At 40.4% G+C, this 15412-nt stretch overlaps 1 protein-coding gene across 3 annotated transcripts in view; it reads right to left on the reverse strand.

Moving 5' to 3' along the window:
• Nucleotides 1–9564, reverse strand: part of CHD1 (chromodomain helicase DNA binding protein 1) — a 75516-nt gene extending 65952 nt beyond the window's left edge. For all 3 annotated transcript variants that reach the window (XM_049647644.1, XM_049647645.1, XM_049647643.1), the window contains exons 1-2: nt 8494–9564; nt 6217–6412 (exon numbers count right to left, since the gene is read on the reverse strand). In XM_049647644.1, the coding sequence (XP_049503601.1) occupies nt 6217–6269 (53 nt within the window). In that variant the 5' untranslated portion in view covers nt 6270–6412; nt 8494–9564. The remainder of the gene's footprint in view (nt 1–6216; nt 6413–8493) is intronic.
• Between the last annotated feature and the right edge of the window lie 5848 nt (nt 9565–15412).

Below are 15412 nucleotides of genomic sequence, written 5' to 3' on the forward strand. Positions count from 1 at the left end.
GTACAGAATTAGAGTTGGAGACATCAGTACGAACTCATGTTTACCTTAACATGCATACTGATAGACACTGAAACTACAGATAGGCAGATATAGGTAGTTTAGTATACATACATATACTACATAGCTCTGTCTGCTTTTTCCACTGAGAGGACCTGGAAGCAGTGATAACTGCATAGTAACGAGCATACCTAGCACCCAAACCTTGGTTTCTAATACCCTTGTCTCCAACAAAAGGATCCAGAGCTCTTTGGAAAAATGGCTGTTTCTAGGGCAAAAGGATAGAAGTATGTAACAAGGACACAGTGGCCAACTTGAAAGTCAGTTCCCAATGGGCAAGGCTAGAATAACCTGAGCAACAGAATAAATAATTTACTGGATTATAATCCAAAGTATAAAATACATATACATGAAAGTCCAGGCTCATATAAATGAATGACTGAATGAATCGAAGAGAAGAGTTCTTTACAGAAGAATTCTATTTAATATATGTAGATAGTCCCTCCCAGCAGGAGATGGAACTTAATTCCAACCTTCCCCCAGAGACGGCTGGACATATGGTACCTTGCTTCCAAAGAATACAGTATGGAAGGAAAAAAACAGTAACTTAAACTGGAGAAGTATGGCAAATATTACATTGGCTAAGTGATGAAGGTTAACATCATCAGTAATATCATGTGGCTATTAATGCTTCTCATACTATGTGACTAGAAGAGCACTTCATCTCTGATATTCTTTCTAAAAACTGATAACCCCAGTTTACCCTAATAAAACATCAGAAAAATTTTAATTGGGGGATATTCTATAGGATACCTGGCCAGCACTTATCAAGACTGTTAAGGATATCAAGGAAAGACACAAACTCTCACAGACCAGAGGATACTGGGGACAGTTGACAACTAAATGCAACATGGTACCCTGGATTGAATCCTGGAACAGAAGTGGCATTGATGGAAAAACCAATGAAATCCAAGTAAAGTGTGGAATTTAGTTAGTAGTTTTTTAAAAAAGATTTTTAAAAATGGCTAAAAATCTGGTTTCCCCTTCTGGAGAGTAGGAATCATAATACTGCATACATCACAGGAATTTTATGAGAATGAACTATGATAAATTCATGTAATACACTGTGCACTATGTGCACCATGCCTGCCTAGTAAGAATAAGAGCTCAATAATTATTGCATGCCATTAATATTGTTTCAAGAGATATGAAATGTATTCAACCTCTTGCTGGCATGGGCCATGACACCATCTTTTGGGGGTTCCGGGAGAGGGGGGGCAGAAAGCATGTGTAATAACAACAAGTTCAATAACGAAAAAAATAGCAAGGTACTGAATGACTCCAGGCAAAAAGCTTCATCTACATACATATGAATTTAATACGAACACGTTATCACTTGCAAATCTTGTTAAAATGAAGATTCTGATTCACGAGGGCTGGGGGTGGGGATGGGGGAAGGCCAAGGTTGTACATTTCAAACAAGCTCCCAGGTGATGCTACTGGTCCAAGGACCACAACTGGAGCTTTAACTTTTCTATTTATGTATTTTTTTAAATTTTCTGTAAAAAAGGTAAGAAAATTTTTTCCATCTATTCTTTATCTCTTCACCACAAAGAAATACTCTTTATTTTTAAATACAGAACTGTACCAGATACAACCCACCAGTCACCAAGACCTTAAACAAACAACTATGTAAACAGTATAAAAAGGGGCAATTACAAATTAATGTCTGTCTCCACACTGTCTCATGCCTATGCAGATAAAAGTAATGTATTTGAAAGTCAAATCATAAACAGTTGTCTTATCCTTACCAGTTATAAGTACATTTAAACACTTTATAGTAATCTAGATTAACAACCATCCTAGGAAATACTATGAAAATTTTAATTCAATAAATTCTACTTAGAGAGTAACCTATTGCTAAAGCTCCTGGATAATGGTTTATTGAATTTTCAAAATGTAAGAAATGATCTTAGATTAAGTAGCACATACAGAATATTTGAGGAAAGAAAAAACTAACAGGAAAAGATGGAGACAGTATATACAGAGCTGAAAAACAGGGATTAACAGAATATGGCATAAAAGAGCTATACTTTCCTGCAAATAATGACATCATGGGAAAATGTTTCTTAGCACAACCTTTTGAAATTTATGAATGAACTGAGGGGCTCCTAGGTGGCTCAGTCAGTTAAGTGCACACCTCTTGATGTCGGCTCAGGTCAAGATCTCAAGGTCAGTGGGATCCAGCCCCATGTGGGGCTCTGCAGTGACACTGCAGACCCTGCTTGGGATTTTCTCTCTCTCTCTCCCCCCCCCCCCACGCCCCTCCTCCACTTGCTCTCTTTCTGTCCCAAAATAAACAAACATTAAAAAAAAATTAAGAATTGTCTTTTTTTAAAACTGAGATAAATGCAAAGAAACTTAGAAAATACCATTTTAACTAGTATTGTCTTTAAAAATTATTCGAATTTACTTAGTGAAAAAAACTGTTTTGATGCAAGAAAACTTTCTGGAATGTGTGTACATAAATGCAATGTTTCCAAAAATGGTATACCATAGTAGTCTTCAACAAGACACTAATAAATATATGGTAAAAAAACCAACATCGCCAGTGTCTAAGTTAACTTTAACTTGGGTGTTCCTTAAATTTAACAGGTCCTAGGGGCACCTAGGTGGCTCAGTCGGTTAAGCCTCTGACTTTGGCTCAGGTCATGATCTCCAGGTTCTGGAGTTTGGCCCCACATGGGGCAGGCTCCATGCTGATAGCTCAGAGCCTGGAGCCTGCTTAGGATTCTGTGACTCCCTCTTTCTCTGCCCCTCCCCCATCATGCTCTGTCTCTCTCTTCTTCAAAAATAAATAAACATCAAAAAAAAAAAAATTAACAGGTCCTTTAGACTACAGGGCTTCTCAAAGTCTTTAAAAAGCCTTTTAAAAACTGTGAGTTTCTACAAAAGGAGATTTTCAGTTGGAAACTTTTCATTGATAGTATTTCCTACTTAATAGTTATACAAAACACTTTAAAAGTTGAAATCCAAAGAATTTTAAGAGTAAGGCTGATAAAGCTCAATTGCCAGACATACATTAAGTGTAAATGCTTAAGACCACTGTAGCACATCACCAACAATTTCCCTCACTCTAGAAATTTTTCAAGAGCATAGTTTGCTAATCAAAGTGATTCAAGTACATAATCAAATTTACATGAACAATTCTAGATTAAAAATTTAATCTGCAGGCCAAGGAGAGAAATTCTTCTGAGGATTAAGCATGTAGGAATCATCTAAAAATTAGCAAAATGTTACTATATATTTCTGGTCTTCATCCACAAATCTATTTCTGGATTAAATCATCATTCAAGAGAACTTTAAAATAAAGTCTAACTAGGATTTGGAAAACCTGGGGGGGGGGGGGGGGGGTTGTTTGTTTGTTTGTTTTTTTGCTCAAATCCACACAGCTGGGAATTGATGCTTTGAAATCTTCCAAAATCATCTTTAGAAAGCTTAACTTCAGTTATATAATAAACTTTATGCTGAGTTTAAACTGATGTGCAGGTGCATCCTGACCCACATTTCTCAGTAAATAAGTTTCAAAATTGTCAGTTATAGCATAGCCAAAGAGACATCTTCCTGTGTATTCTTCCTCCTTTCAGTCAATGGTCATAGATACCTTTCCACATGACAAGAATAAAAAAAACTTTCAGTAGAAAGCTAATTATACCAACCAAAATTGTCAAATGGCTACTTGCTTAATTTTATTTCATGAAACAAATGGAACCTCCACAAAGAAAAAAAAATCTAAAGCACAAGTACATTTAAAACTTCTAGCTAATAAAAATCAAATTTTACCTTAAAAACTATTTACAATGTATATCAACTTTAAAAGCAGAACGTATTTCTCCTCTTTCAACCCTATATTAATATTCATAGTTACATTTTGTTTCTGCAAGAAATCCCCCTAATATAAATTCATATCCTCACTCTTAACTAGGCACAATCTCCCTTCTCTGTACTGCCTTAATATAAAAACTTTTTTTCTGGGGTGAGGGGTGACGGTGACTGAGGGTTGGTAACAATGACACTAGAGCAAAGGAAAAGGATAGCATAACACCAATAAGGAAGAAAATGAAAGCAAATTAGAAGCAGGTCTCCCTCCTTCTGATAAACACCGGGCAGTTGCAAGAACAAGATAACTTGACAAGCACACTTCTCAGAAGCACATAAAACTTATACACTAGAAATAATGACTCAGAATAGAGAGTATGATTTGCAATTATTTTAAATAAGTATACATATAAAAGATTGCTTTAAGTGAATTTGATTTCACAGGGGTTTTTTTCACTTTATACTACCAAATCTGACTTACCACTACTCCTTTTTTGCTTTGGATCTGGCAGCAAAATACATAAAACATGACTGGAGCAATAAGGGCTCACACTGTAAAAGCACAAGATCTATCTGAATACTCAACTATAAGATTTACTCTCACGAGTCTTATTTCCTATTTTGTGAGTAGTTTATTAAATTCCTGGGTATTCTCTAGATATTTCTGTTAACCATTTCATTGCTCACTGATGAATAAAAGAATGTGGACAAGGTGACTCTTCTAATCACTTAATACAGTCAATACAGCTATAGAGATATGAATCAAAGATGAGATTCACAACTCTTATAATTTAACCTCTCAACTCTGGTGATTCTGGAACTCCGTTGTCTGATATGTTATTATACTTTGTAAATTAAGTGGTAAGATGAAACTTCAAAATCATTTGGTTTAAGTCTTTTTTTTTACAGTTGAGAAATAAGTTAACACAGAGTTGTCAACTCAGGTTTTGTAATGTTGATACCATACCTATTCAACTAAATAATGCTGCTTTCCATAACTGCTCCTTTTTCTCTATGATGTTCTTGTTATCTAAATAGTCTGCCTGTGAAAGCTGATAAACCCTACCTAACATGACCAGAAAATACCAAGTTTCAAGTCAAATACTTATACCACTGCTTCATTTTCTCATTTTCTATCCAACATTTTTTCTGAAACCCTCCCAACTGCCAAAACTTTCCTGTTTCTTGTCCATCACCTTTCTCCACTACTGTAATTTAACGTTCCAGTTATGTAGTATCCTATGGTACATAAAACATGATGCTAATTATAATAAGCAAATATTGAGTGCTCATTATATCAGGAACTCTCTTAAGACCTGTACATAGAACACCTCACTTATTCTCAATTTTAAATAAAATAAACAATATTGTAATACCCATCTGTAAGTGAAAAATCAAAACCTCAGAGGTAACATAATTTTCCCTGACACTGCTAATAAGGAGAACTGGGAAAAGTAATCAGGTAGTCTGACTCTAATGCTCACATTCCTGATCTCTACTGATAAGTACACATAACTATGTGGACTGTATCAATGTGCAGATAACTCAAAATTAGGGGGCTACAGAAGAATTTAAAGAGTCTTTGTATTTAAGAGGTTTCTAACACATTCAAACAGCTTAGTATGGGTTATTCCCATTAACTATATCTTCTTTGCAAAGACATGGCCCAAGTTACTCATTCGTATATAATTAAAACTCAAATTTAAAAAGAAAATAGAGGAGAAAAAGAGTTGCAACAATACTTTAACAGATGTCCAGAACGGTGTTGCCCAAAACAACTTTTGCAGTAAGGGAAAGGTTTTCTATGTGCATAATACACCATGGTAGCCATTAACCACATATGGCTTTGAGCACTTGAATTGTGTTGAGCATGACTGTGTAAATGAATTTTGAATATTCTGTAATTTTAAATAGTTTAACTTTAAATAGCAATATGTGGCTAGTGGCTCCTATACTGGACAGGACAGGTATAGAAAACAAAATCCTAGAGAAAGTAAGTAAAGAACTTCTTGCTGCCTTTATTTGGAGAGTGCACTAATAGACAAATCAATTTAAATGTTTCTTTTTACTTGCTCTAGTTCATTGACCCAAACAATATAAACCACCAAAGAGATTTAAGTCACCTAAACTTTCTGTATTTAAATGCTTCTTTGTACATCTCAATGAAAAAAAAAAAATGAAAACCTGTATTATCGACAAAGCATATGAGAAACTTTTAAGTGTTTGGATAACTAAGAGGAAGAATTTGATCTGAAAACTCTGCCACCTATTAGGAAAACTAAAGAGTCACACAAGTTTTACATTCTCTTCATAATACATACTTGATAATAAAGTGCTTACCTTGATTCTCCACTACTGTTTCTAACACTTTCTTCATCGCTGTGTCCATTCATTGTAAATATCAAGAAGTTTTAAAATAAAACACAAATCTTCCCAGTTAAAAAGATGAATACAAATATGAACTCCTTAAACATCAAAAATTCACAGATGAATTCTTTCCAACATTCACAGGCTTCCTGGGGCCCTTTTGATTCACCTAAAAAAAAAATATTAAGAAAGCTAAGAAAATATCCTGTAGAAAAAAGATAAATCCATCTATTTAGAACTTATACAAATCTACCTAGGCCAATTAAATTAGAGATGGTAAGGAAGGAGTAGGAGTCTTTCACTCAAAATGCTTAGGCTTCTACTAACTACACTCCTGCCTACTTACTAGAATTTAGCACACTATTGCTTATTTTTGACAGACGAAATTAAAATATTTGTGGAATGACAAAACTTTTAGACTAAAACTGTGTGTCAATACACATACATACACGTTATAAACAGATAACTAAAGCAAAGTGGTAGTACATAACATATACATACATGTATATGTTCCCAAGAACCGAAAATGAAGTCTTAATGGATACGTGGTCAAACAAATGAAGGGGGAAAAACTTAATCAAGCACTAATTCCTATTATCAAGAACTTCTTGTACTTGAGTGAGAAAAAGTTTTGAAAATGCTCACATTAAGAACAGAATAAAAGTGTATCACATAATCTTAGCGAAAAATGTGTAGGTCAAAACAAATGTGTTCTTTCACAGGTAAACCGAGAGTGGAGTGATAAAATTTAAATAATATTTATCCAGTTTGGGCTTGCAGAGGTTCCATTCAAAAACAACAACAAAAAAGGTAATATACACTAGGATTATTTAAAAAAGGGGGCTTGGGGTAGAAATCATGAGCCAAGACACAGCATTTCCACCTTTCAAGATTTCAGCACAACAGTGGAGAGTCACCTACAAGCCATCCACGAATAAACAAAGGAGATCTCTGGCAGGGGAGGGAGAGGAAGAAGCGGGGGAAGGAGACGTCAGATCCTTCCCCAGCCAGAAAGTACCGAGACAGGCGACTGAAAGCAGAGCTGTCCGCCGACCTCAGCAAAGAGAATTTACTCCTACGATTATTTCCACTCCACAAAAAAGAGGGGGAAAATATGCTGTTGCCAACTCAATCAGAGCAAACTCTGCATCTTCATTGGGACTGTAATTCTCCAGAGACTACAGTCCAGTAGACTCTTTGCAAGAATTGGTCATCCAAAAAGTAACCATTCCACGCAACATTTATTCTTAACACTAAATATTAATTCCAACTAGTCAAAGAGCTTTACACCATAAAACAATTAGGTCTTAAAAATCTAGCTACTTAATAAACTGCCTCTCTTTCTCTAAAGTCTCTCTTCATCGAGAAAGTTCACTCATCTTTTCGTTATTTCCTTTTCACCTTCCTTTCGCCCCTCAAAATGGCTTTCTCCGTACATTGTCCCCCCCCCCCCCCCCATCTTCCGTGTCGGAGTAAGTCCTCTTTCTGAGACCCTTCTCACAACCTTAAGTTGTGAAGCTCCAAGCGCACGCAGCTCTCTGGTGCCTTTCACGCGTCTTAACAATGACTCTTCCCTAAGTGGCTAAACCTCTTCAATCTTCCTTCTCTGCGCCCCGTCTTTTCACAGTTGCTTCACTCCTGCTAAGTTTTCAAAGCGGTACTCGAAAGGAGGTTGGAAACCTTCCCCCTCCCTCATCTATACTTCGCAGCTTCGCTTCAAGCAGCCTCCCAACCAGACGCACACGACCCCACTCCAGCCCCGTCCTTCTCTGGGCCTTCATCCCGGTCCCAGAGTCTCTCTTCCCGCCTCAAACTTCCCGCAGACCCGCCCCGCGCCCTCCCGGGCTCGCCCGGGCCGCCGCCCCCTCCCCCTCCCCGCCGCTCCCCACGTGCTGGGAGCCCGGGTCGCGGCGGGACCAACGCACCGGGCAAGTGCTTGCCGCTCGAGCCTTGCAGCTCTCCCCTCGCGGCCCGGCCAGCCCCAAGCCGAGGAGGCCCGGGCTCGACTGCCCAGCTGCCCGCCCGTCCTGCGCGAGGATGCGCTCCTCGGCGCCGGCCCGCGCTCACCACTCACACGCCCCCTGTGCTCCGAGCCCGTCAGCCACCGCCGGCCCTCGCAGAGCGGCCCGGCCTTCGCCCGGCGCCCGGCCGCTGGGCCGCCGCCCGGGCACCGCGCCGCCCCCGCCCTCCGCCTGGCCGGCTCCCGTCCTCCCCGCCACATCCTGACCCGCCCGCCACCCCCTTTCTTACCGGCGGGCGTGCAGGCTTCGCGGGGCGGAGAGAGCCCACTCGGATCAGCGGCCTCCCCCGCGCCCGGGCCCGCGGTCTCCGCCGCCGAGTGAGTCCTCGGGCTCCGGGCGTCTCGGGGTAAGCCGGAGTCCGTGAGGGGGAGGGGGAAGGGGAAGGACGCGGAGGGGAAGGGGAAGCCCCGGGCCGCGGCACCAACGCGCGATCCCCTGCGGAGCGGATCCAACAATCAATTCATTATTGAAGCACCAACGGCGAAGGCAGCAAAAGCGAGAAGTAACGAGCCGTCGTCGTCGCCGCGGCCACGCGCGCGCTCCCGCTCCCGCCGCTTATCGGCTCCCGGCAGCCGCCATGACGCCGAGAGAGCGAGCGCAACCGTCTCCGTCGTAGCCGCCTCCGCCGCCACCACCACCGAGGTCGTCGTCGCCTCCGCCTCCCGCGCGACGTAAGCGCCTCTGCTCACTCCCCTTCCCCACTCGGCGCGAGGCGGGCCGGCGGGCGAACGGGCGCGCGCACGCCGAACACCTCCGGCTGGCGCGCGGACGGTGGGAGGGGCTACGTTGTGGAGCCGCGGGGTGTAGAAGGAAAGCTATTGGTGCTGAGGCGGGCGGAGAGTGAGGCGCGCACGCTCACGGTTGGGGGCGCGCACGCCGGTCGCGCGGAGGCCGCAGGACTCTGGCCACGGCCGTGGGCTGTTGATCCTTGCTCCGGCGCCCTCCCTTAGAGGCCCGGAATTGAATTCCGGGAAGTGGGAGCTGCAGGCCCGCTCCGTGCGGGTATGGACGCTGCTGTCACTGGGAACGTTGCGCAAGGACCTCGCGGCGAAGAGACTGAGAAGCTATCGGGGAAGCGGCCGGGGGGGAAGGGGGGCTAGGGAAATGCTAAAAACCACATTGGGCCTGGGGGTGCAGCGGGAGGGCCGAGGTGGATACGCGGAGGGAGCAGGGTCTTGCGTGGGGTCCGGTTGCCCAAGCCTCGAATCGCATCGCCCTCGGGCTCCCGGACCAGACAGAGCGCCTGTCCGGAGGGGTGTGGAGTGGCTGTGCGTCACACCAGGCAGCCTGGGAACCCAACTGTTGGGCAACTGTGGTCACCTCCCGCCGCCTACTACGCTTAGGCGACCTGCGACACAGGCTCCTTCGGGGTGGGGGTGGGGGGTGGCTGTTGATCCGAACGGGCGGGGCACCTGAGGAGACGGAGAAAAATAGAGACCGGGTTATTGACCTCCTATAACTCTTCTTCATTTGTGGGTATCCCTTGCCTGGTTCAGTAAAAAGCTTTTACTACCTTTGTAAGTCCCTGGAGGGCGGGGTGGAGGGTGCGGTGCCAACTCGCAACAGAAAAACAACTCAAGGGACGTTGGTAACTGTGTCAGTTTAACCTGCTGCAATTTAGTTGACCGTTTCTTTCATAACTGTAACTGCGGGCCTGTTACAAACCTTTAGAAATGTCGACGGAAACACTTTTCAAGCCTGGTGGTGTCCCGTTTCACTCTGTTTGAAAGAATTTTTAAAATCAGAATTGTTTTATACTTTATTTCCAGTCCATTGATCAGTCTTGAATCAATCGAGGTTAATGATAAAACTCTCTAATCCTATTCTCCAGTGATTGGATTTGGTGCAAAGGCCTCCCTTCCAAGCCAAATGAGTTTGAATGCGGTAGCTCCATCCCCAAAATAATGCTTTTCTCCTGTGGGAAATATTGATGTTTTAGTCTACCAGCTGTTGAAATAGTTTGGTTTAAAGCCTTCAAAAAGATCTCAAAACGTATCTCCAAATACCTGTTCATTATATGGAAGAGTATATTCATTCACCCTTTGGGAGTAGGGAAGGACAAACAGGTGCACATGGTCTACTCAAAAAAATATTAATGACTAGTAAAACAAAATGTAACACTACCATAATTTGCAAAATGATGTATGCCTCAGTCTCTTTATTTTTCTTTTTTCCTAGTTGTTAAATAGTTCTAATGCTGGATTGTGAAGAATGATAGAATCATAACAAATATCCATTTCTGAAGTCCCTAAAAGTAGGAACTGCTAGTTTTTAATATTATGCTTTGAAAATATAAAGATGCCTTATTGATAGGGGCTTCTTGTGCCTCTAATCTCTCTTGGATTACTAGAGTGGTAAGTAAAAAGAAAAAGGCCCAGAAAAACAGTAACCATTGCAGTAACCATTCTGAATCATCAGAAGTATGATTCAGATAATAAAGTCTTCAGTTATAACTGTACTGTAATTTGTTATTATCTTACAAAAACAATTGTATGAACTTACTCTTTTTTTTTTTTGAAAGCATATAGCAAATGTTTTTAAACTACTGATTGCTATTCGGGTGTGATATACTACATATAAACACTAGACACTTTGGATTTTTTTGCAAAAAAAACTTAATAAATTTATAAGAAAATATTGAACCTTGGAGATTTATATTTCTGGTAAAATCATAATATACTTTATGACTCCACAGAATTTTAGAATGACTGTTGAGAATGTGAAGAAATAACAAGGTAAGTGGAAAATGGGAACACTCTTGCCAGTTAAGTTTTTTAAGTTATTTGATAAATAAAGCAAGTGTATTTTTTTGATATTTATTATCTGCACAGTTAAATTTTTAGGTTCACTTTGTTTGAACAAACTTTGTCTTTATTGGTACTAAAAAGACAGTTGATAATCTCAGCACATGACTAGCAAAATCCTGAAAATTAATGTCAACCAGGAAGTCTTTATTATTTCCTGTTTGAGAAATTCCATATTCTTTGGAAAGCATATTACTTTTACAAAATCTAGAATAGCCCTTTGTGGGTCCTTGATTCTGATATGCTCTACTGGGACTAGTTACTGATGGGTATCCGTAGGTGAAGGTAGATTGAAAAACATCCAGAATTGCAAGATGTTCAACATAAAGACAATGGTAACTCTTGTTTTTCTCATAAATGTTTTGGATGCCAAGATAGGATTTTAATTCCATAATTATGTTCTTGTTGCCTAGAGAATTTGTGTTTGAGAAGCTGCTAAAACCATCAGAATAGTATTAAAATAGCTTAGAATCTAAACCTATGTCATCATCCCCCAGATCCTTGCCAAACAGAGGAATAGCTTTCCAAATATGATACTTAAATTTACAGAGCCCTCTATAAATAGAACCCAGGAAATTCTAAGTCACCTTATAGTGAATATTTACATTTTCTATTTTCTTAATCATTAAAATTCTAGAACAGGAGCTGTGGTTCCCAGCGTTGGGCAAGGGGCAGGAGTCTGTACCTAGGAAGTTTTTTTCCTAAAGATACATATTGGGCACTCCCTTCCCTTCTCTGATGCACAGAAATTTCTAGGTTCTGGATAGTGTTTAGAAATTTTTTCTGACATCCACCAACATCTCATTTGCCATGTTTATGGCCATTGCATTTGGGTTATTTTTACTGATAAATTCTTGAATCACAAGTTAAATTTCAAATGAAAGTTTTAAGAGGTGATACTAAGGGGCAACAATACATAAAGTCTAACCATTGGAGTATATATGAAGATTCTACCTCCTCTAATTTCAAAGTGAAGTGTACAGATGGTAAAAAGTTTAGCTACTAATATCAAATTGGTACATTGATGCTGTATCATTCCTCACCTGCAGATTCTTTATTGTCCATTTTACCTCATGTATGTTGTCTTCAGCCTTTCTCTTAATCCTCACTATGTTTATTTAGGCCTCAATTTCTCTACTTCTTTTCCTCTAGCTCACCCTGTAGGCTTCCTTTCAGACTTGAAATCCAATGAAATTGCTCCCCTGATTTAAGTACACATATTTAAATATACCACAAATCTGCCTACATATTTTAGTCTTTTCACAATCTGACCCCAGCATTGCCTCCCGTCATTCCTAAGAGGCACATGACACTAGCCATACATTTCTTCAGGTCATCCTAAAGGTACCTTTCATTGTAAATGGATATAGTTTATCTTATGAATTAGCCTCTTACAAGTTTAAGTAAGTTATGAAGGATTGTTGAGTGTCCTCATGCAGTTGTACTGACGCCTTATGCGACACCTCCCTTTTAGGTCATCAAATTGTGTATCCTAAGTGCAGCCGTGTCTTTGTAATAAAGCATTTGTTTTCATACTACATCGTGAGCTCCTTGAGTACAGGCTGTCTGTCCCCAGTGCATTATGTTGATATTTATTCAATAAATTGCATACCAGCCATTCTGCGGGGGGAGGGGGAGAGTTGTGAGGGGATCATAATAGAGTAAAGACAGATACTTTAAAGAGTTAAAGTCTAGTACAGGAAACAATCCTAGTGTGAAATCATAACAGAAAAAATGGTATGAAGAATCAATCATAAGAGAATTCATAATGGAGAATCCTGGTCAGAAAAGTCTCCCCAAAGGAGTGACATTCTGAAAACTGAAGAATTAATATGAAGTAGGTAAGCAAAAGAAATGTAAAGAGCTTTACAGGTAAAAGAAATAACATGGGCAAAAATTCTGGGGCCAGAGAAATGAGGTCAACTTCTCTCCCAGTTTGCCGAGGATGGGCATTTTTCACTTTTAGAAATGCTCTGGTTTGGACTGGTATGGAACCTGGTACTGCTAGAACAGACAGTACTGAGGGAGATGAAGCTGTGTAGGAGCCACGCTATTCAGGGCCCAAAGCTAGGTAAAGAAGTGGGTTCTTGGAACAAAAGGAAACTTTTGGAGGAGTTTAAACTGTGGAGTTTATTTTGCAAATTGGAAAGTTTAGCCTTAAAAAAAAGATTAGTGGCATGTCAAGGAAGACACAACATTCTTAAGTGAATTAGGCTAAAAAATAACTTGATAGTGTTAATGGTAGAAGAGAGCAGATTTGTAAGTGTCCACAGGATTTGCCGATGCAACTAGAATCAGGGTTAGGAGGAGGAGGGAAGCTGTACACATAATGGAATGGAAAAAATGGTAATGGCATTCACTTCAGTTGTAAAATGTTTGGAGATGGGTAGGTGTGGAGATCATAAATTTGGGATTTAACTGACTTTCTGATGCCTCTGAGCCATCTAAGTCTTTGAGATAGGAGTCCAGAACTTAGAAGAGAGATCTGGACTGAATAAAAGCTGTTAAGTGTGTGTGGAGAAGTTAAAGTCTTAAGTATACATGAAATTAACTTGGAAGACAGCCTAGGAGTATGCAGTCAAGAACTTAAATTAATTTTTGGCCAGTAGAGGAAGATGAGCTGGATAAGCAGTTGCAGATGTCAAGGGTGTTGTGCAATGGAGAACAAAGACAAGTACTTCAAGGAAAGAGTGGTAGGTAAATAGTGTATAGTACTATTGAGAATCATGAAATAAAGTCAAAATATCCATTGAACTTAGTAACACGATAAGCATCTGTTGCCTTAGAACTATTTTGTTGGAATAATAGGGCTAGAAGCCAGACTGGAGTGGAATGTGATAAATGAAGAAATTGGATCATTGAGTCTAAAATTCTCTTTCAGATGGTTTGACTTTGACTTGGGAGGAAATATGAACTGCTCTGTTTGCTTATGATGGGGGAAGGGCTGTGGATTTTTATTAGTTTAGGTGAGAGACTTAACATGTTTCAAAGACAGTGAGAAATGCCCTTTTGAGACAGGCTGATTAGAAAAGAGGGATAAGAATTAGCTGGAAGGATTAACATATTCATCATTCAAAAAAGGAAATACATTAAAAGTCTGATCTGAGAAAAAAATATTTTTTTTTTCAATCAGGAACTAAACGCAAGATACTACTATTTATACTTAGGGGCTATAGGTGGTTAATGTGATTTGAGAATTTCTGGCAGCCTTCTAGTCCCCAAATATATGTATGCCTCATACTCTACTAATGTTTGAAAAATTGTTGGTACAAATCTATTTTAAAGCATATATTGCTGGGAAGAGTAATATGCTATAAAGTAAGTTCTCAACTGTGCAAAAAGAAATTTTGGGTGGCTTTGCAAGAAAAATGCTCAAGCCCTACCTCAAGAGATTATATCCCATTGTTTTGAGGTGAAGCCTTGGCCTATGCATTCTTTAAAAGCTCACCTCTTTTTTTTTTTTTTTTAACATTTATTTAAGAGAGAGTGCATCTGTGCGATGTAGCACCAGCAGGGGAGGGGCAGAGAGAGGAGGGGAGAGAGAGAATCCCAAGCAGGATCCGTGCTGTCAGCATAGAGCCCAGTGCAGGGATCCATCTCATAACCGTGAGACCATGACCTGAACTGAAATCAAGAGTCAGACGCTTAACTGACTGAGTCACCCAGGCACCCCAAAAGCTTACCTTTTTTTAAAGATGATTCCAATGTGCTATTAGTACTGGAAAACTGTGGACATCATTGTATTAACACTGCATTGACTCATGACAGTTTAGATAAACTGTGGAGAGGCCAGGACACTTAGTTTGACAATAGTGGTTATTAATGGGGCAAGGAGAAATTTTGGCCCACAGGTGACATTTAGCAATATCTGGAAACATTTTTGGTTGTCACGATGAATGGCAGGTGCTGCTGACATATAGTGGGTAGAGGCCAGAAATACTGCTACAGATCCTACAATGCACTGGACAGCCCCAACAACAAGGAGTCATCTCGCCCCAAAAGACAATAGTACCATTGTTGAGAAACCCTCCTATAAAGGATGACAAGCAAGGTAGTATTTTTAGTGAAAACGGGGGGAGTTGTGGTTTGGTAAGGGTGCTAATGAAGGAGGATTTACTCTGACAGCCTAAACTCAGCCTTGCTTGTAGGTAACAACAAAACAACCCGCAAATACATTTGCGGAACAAAGAAATGTAACTAGCATTAATAGACTGTTGTTTTCCTTGTTTAAAAGAAAATACAGCATACCTGAAACTCTTATTGCTGATGGGAGTGTAAATTGGCCACAGCCACTTTGGAAAATTGATGGCAGTATCCATTATAGCTGAACTTACGCCTGCCCTA

This window comes from Panthera uncia, assembly GCF_023721935.1.
Source record: "Panthera uncia isolate 11264 chromosome A1 unlocalized genomic scaffold, Puncia_PCG_1.0 HiC_scaffold_17, whole genome shotgun sequence".
Classification (NCBI taxonomy): Eukaryota; Metazoa; Chordata; class Mammalia; order Carnivora; family Felidae; genus Panthera; species Panthera uncia.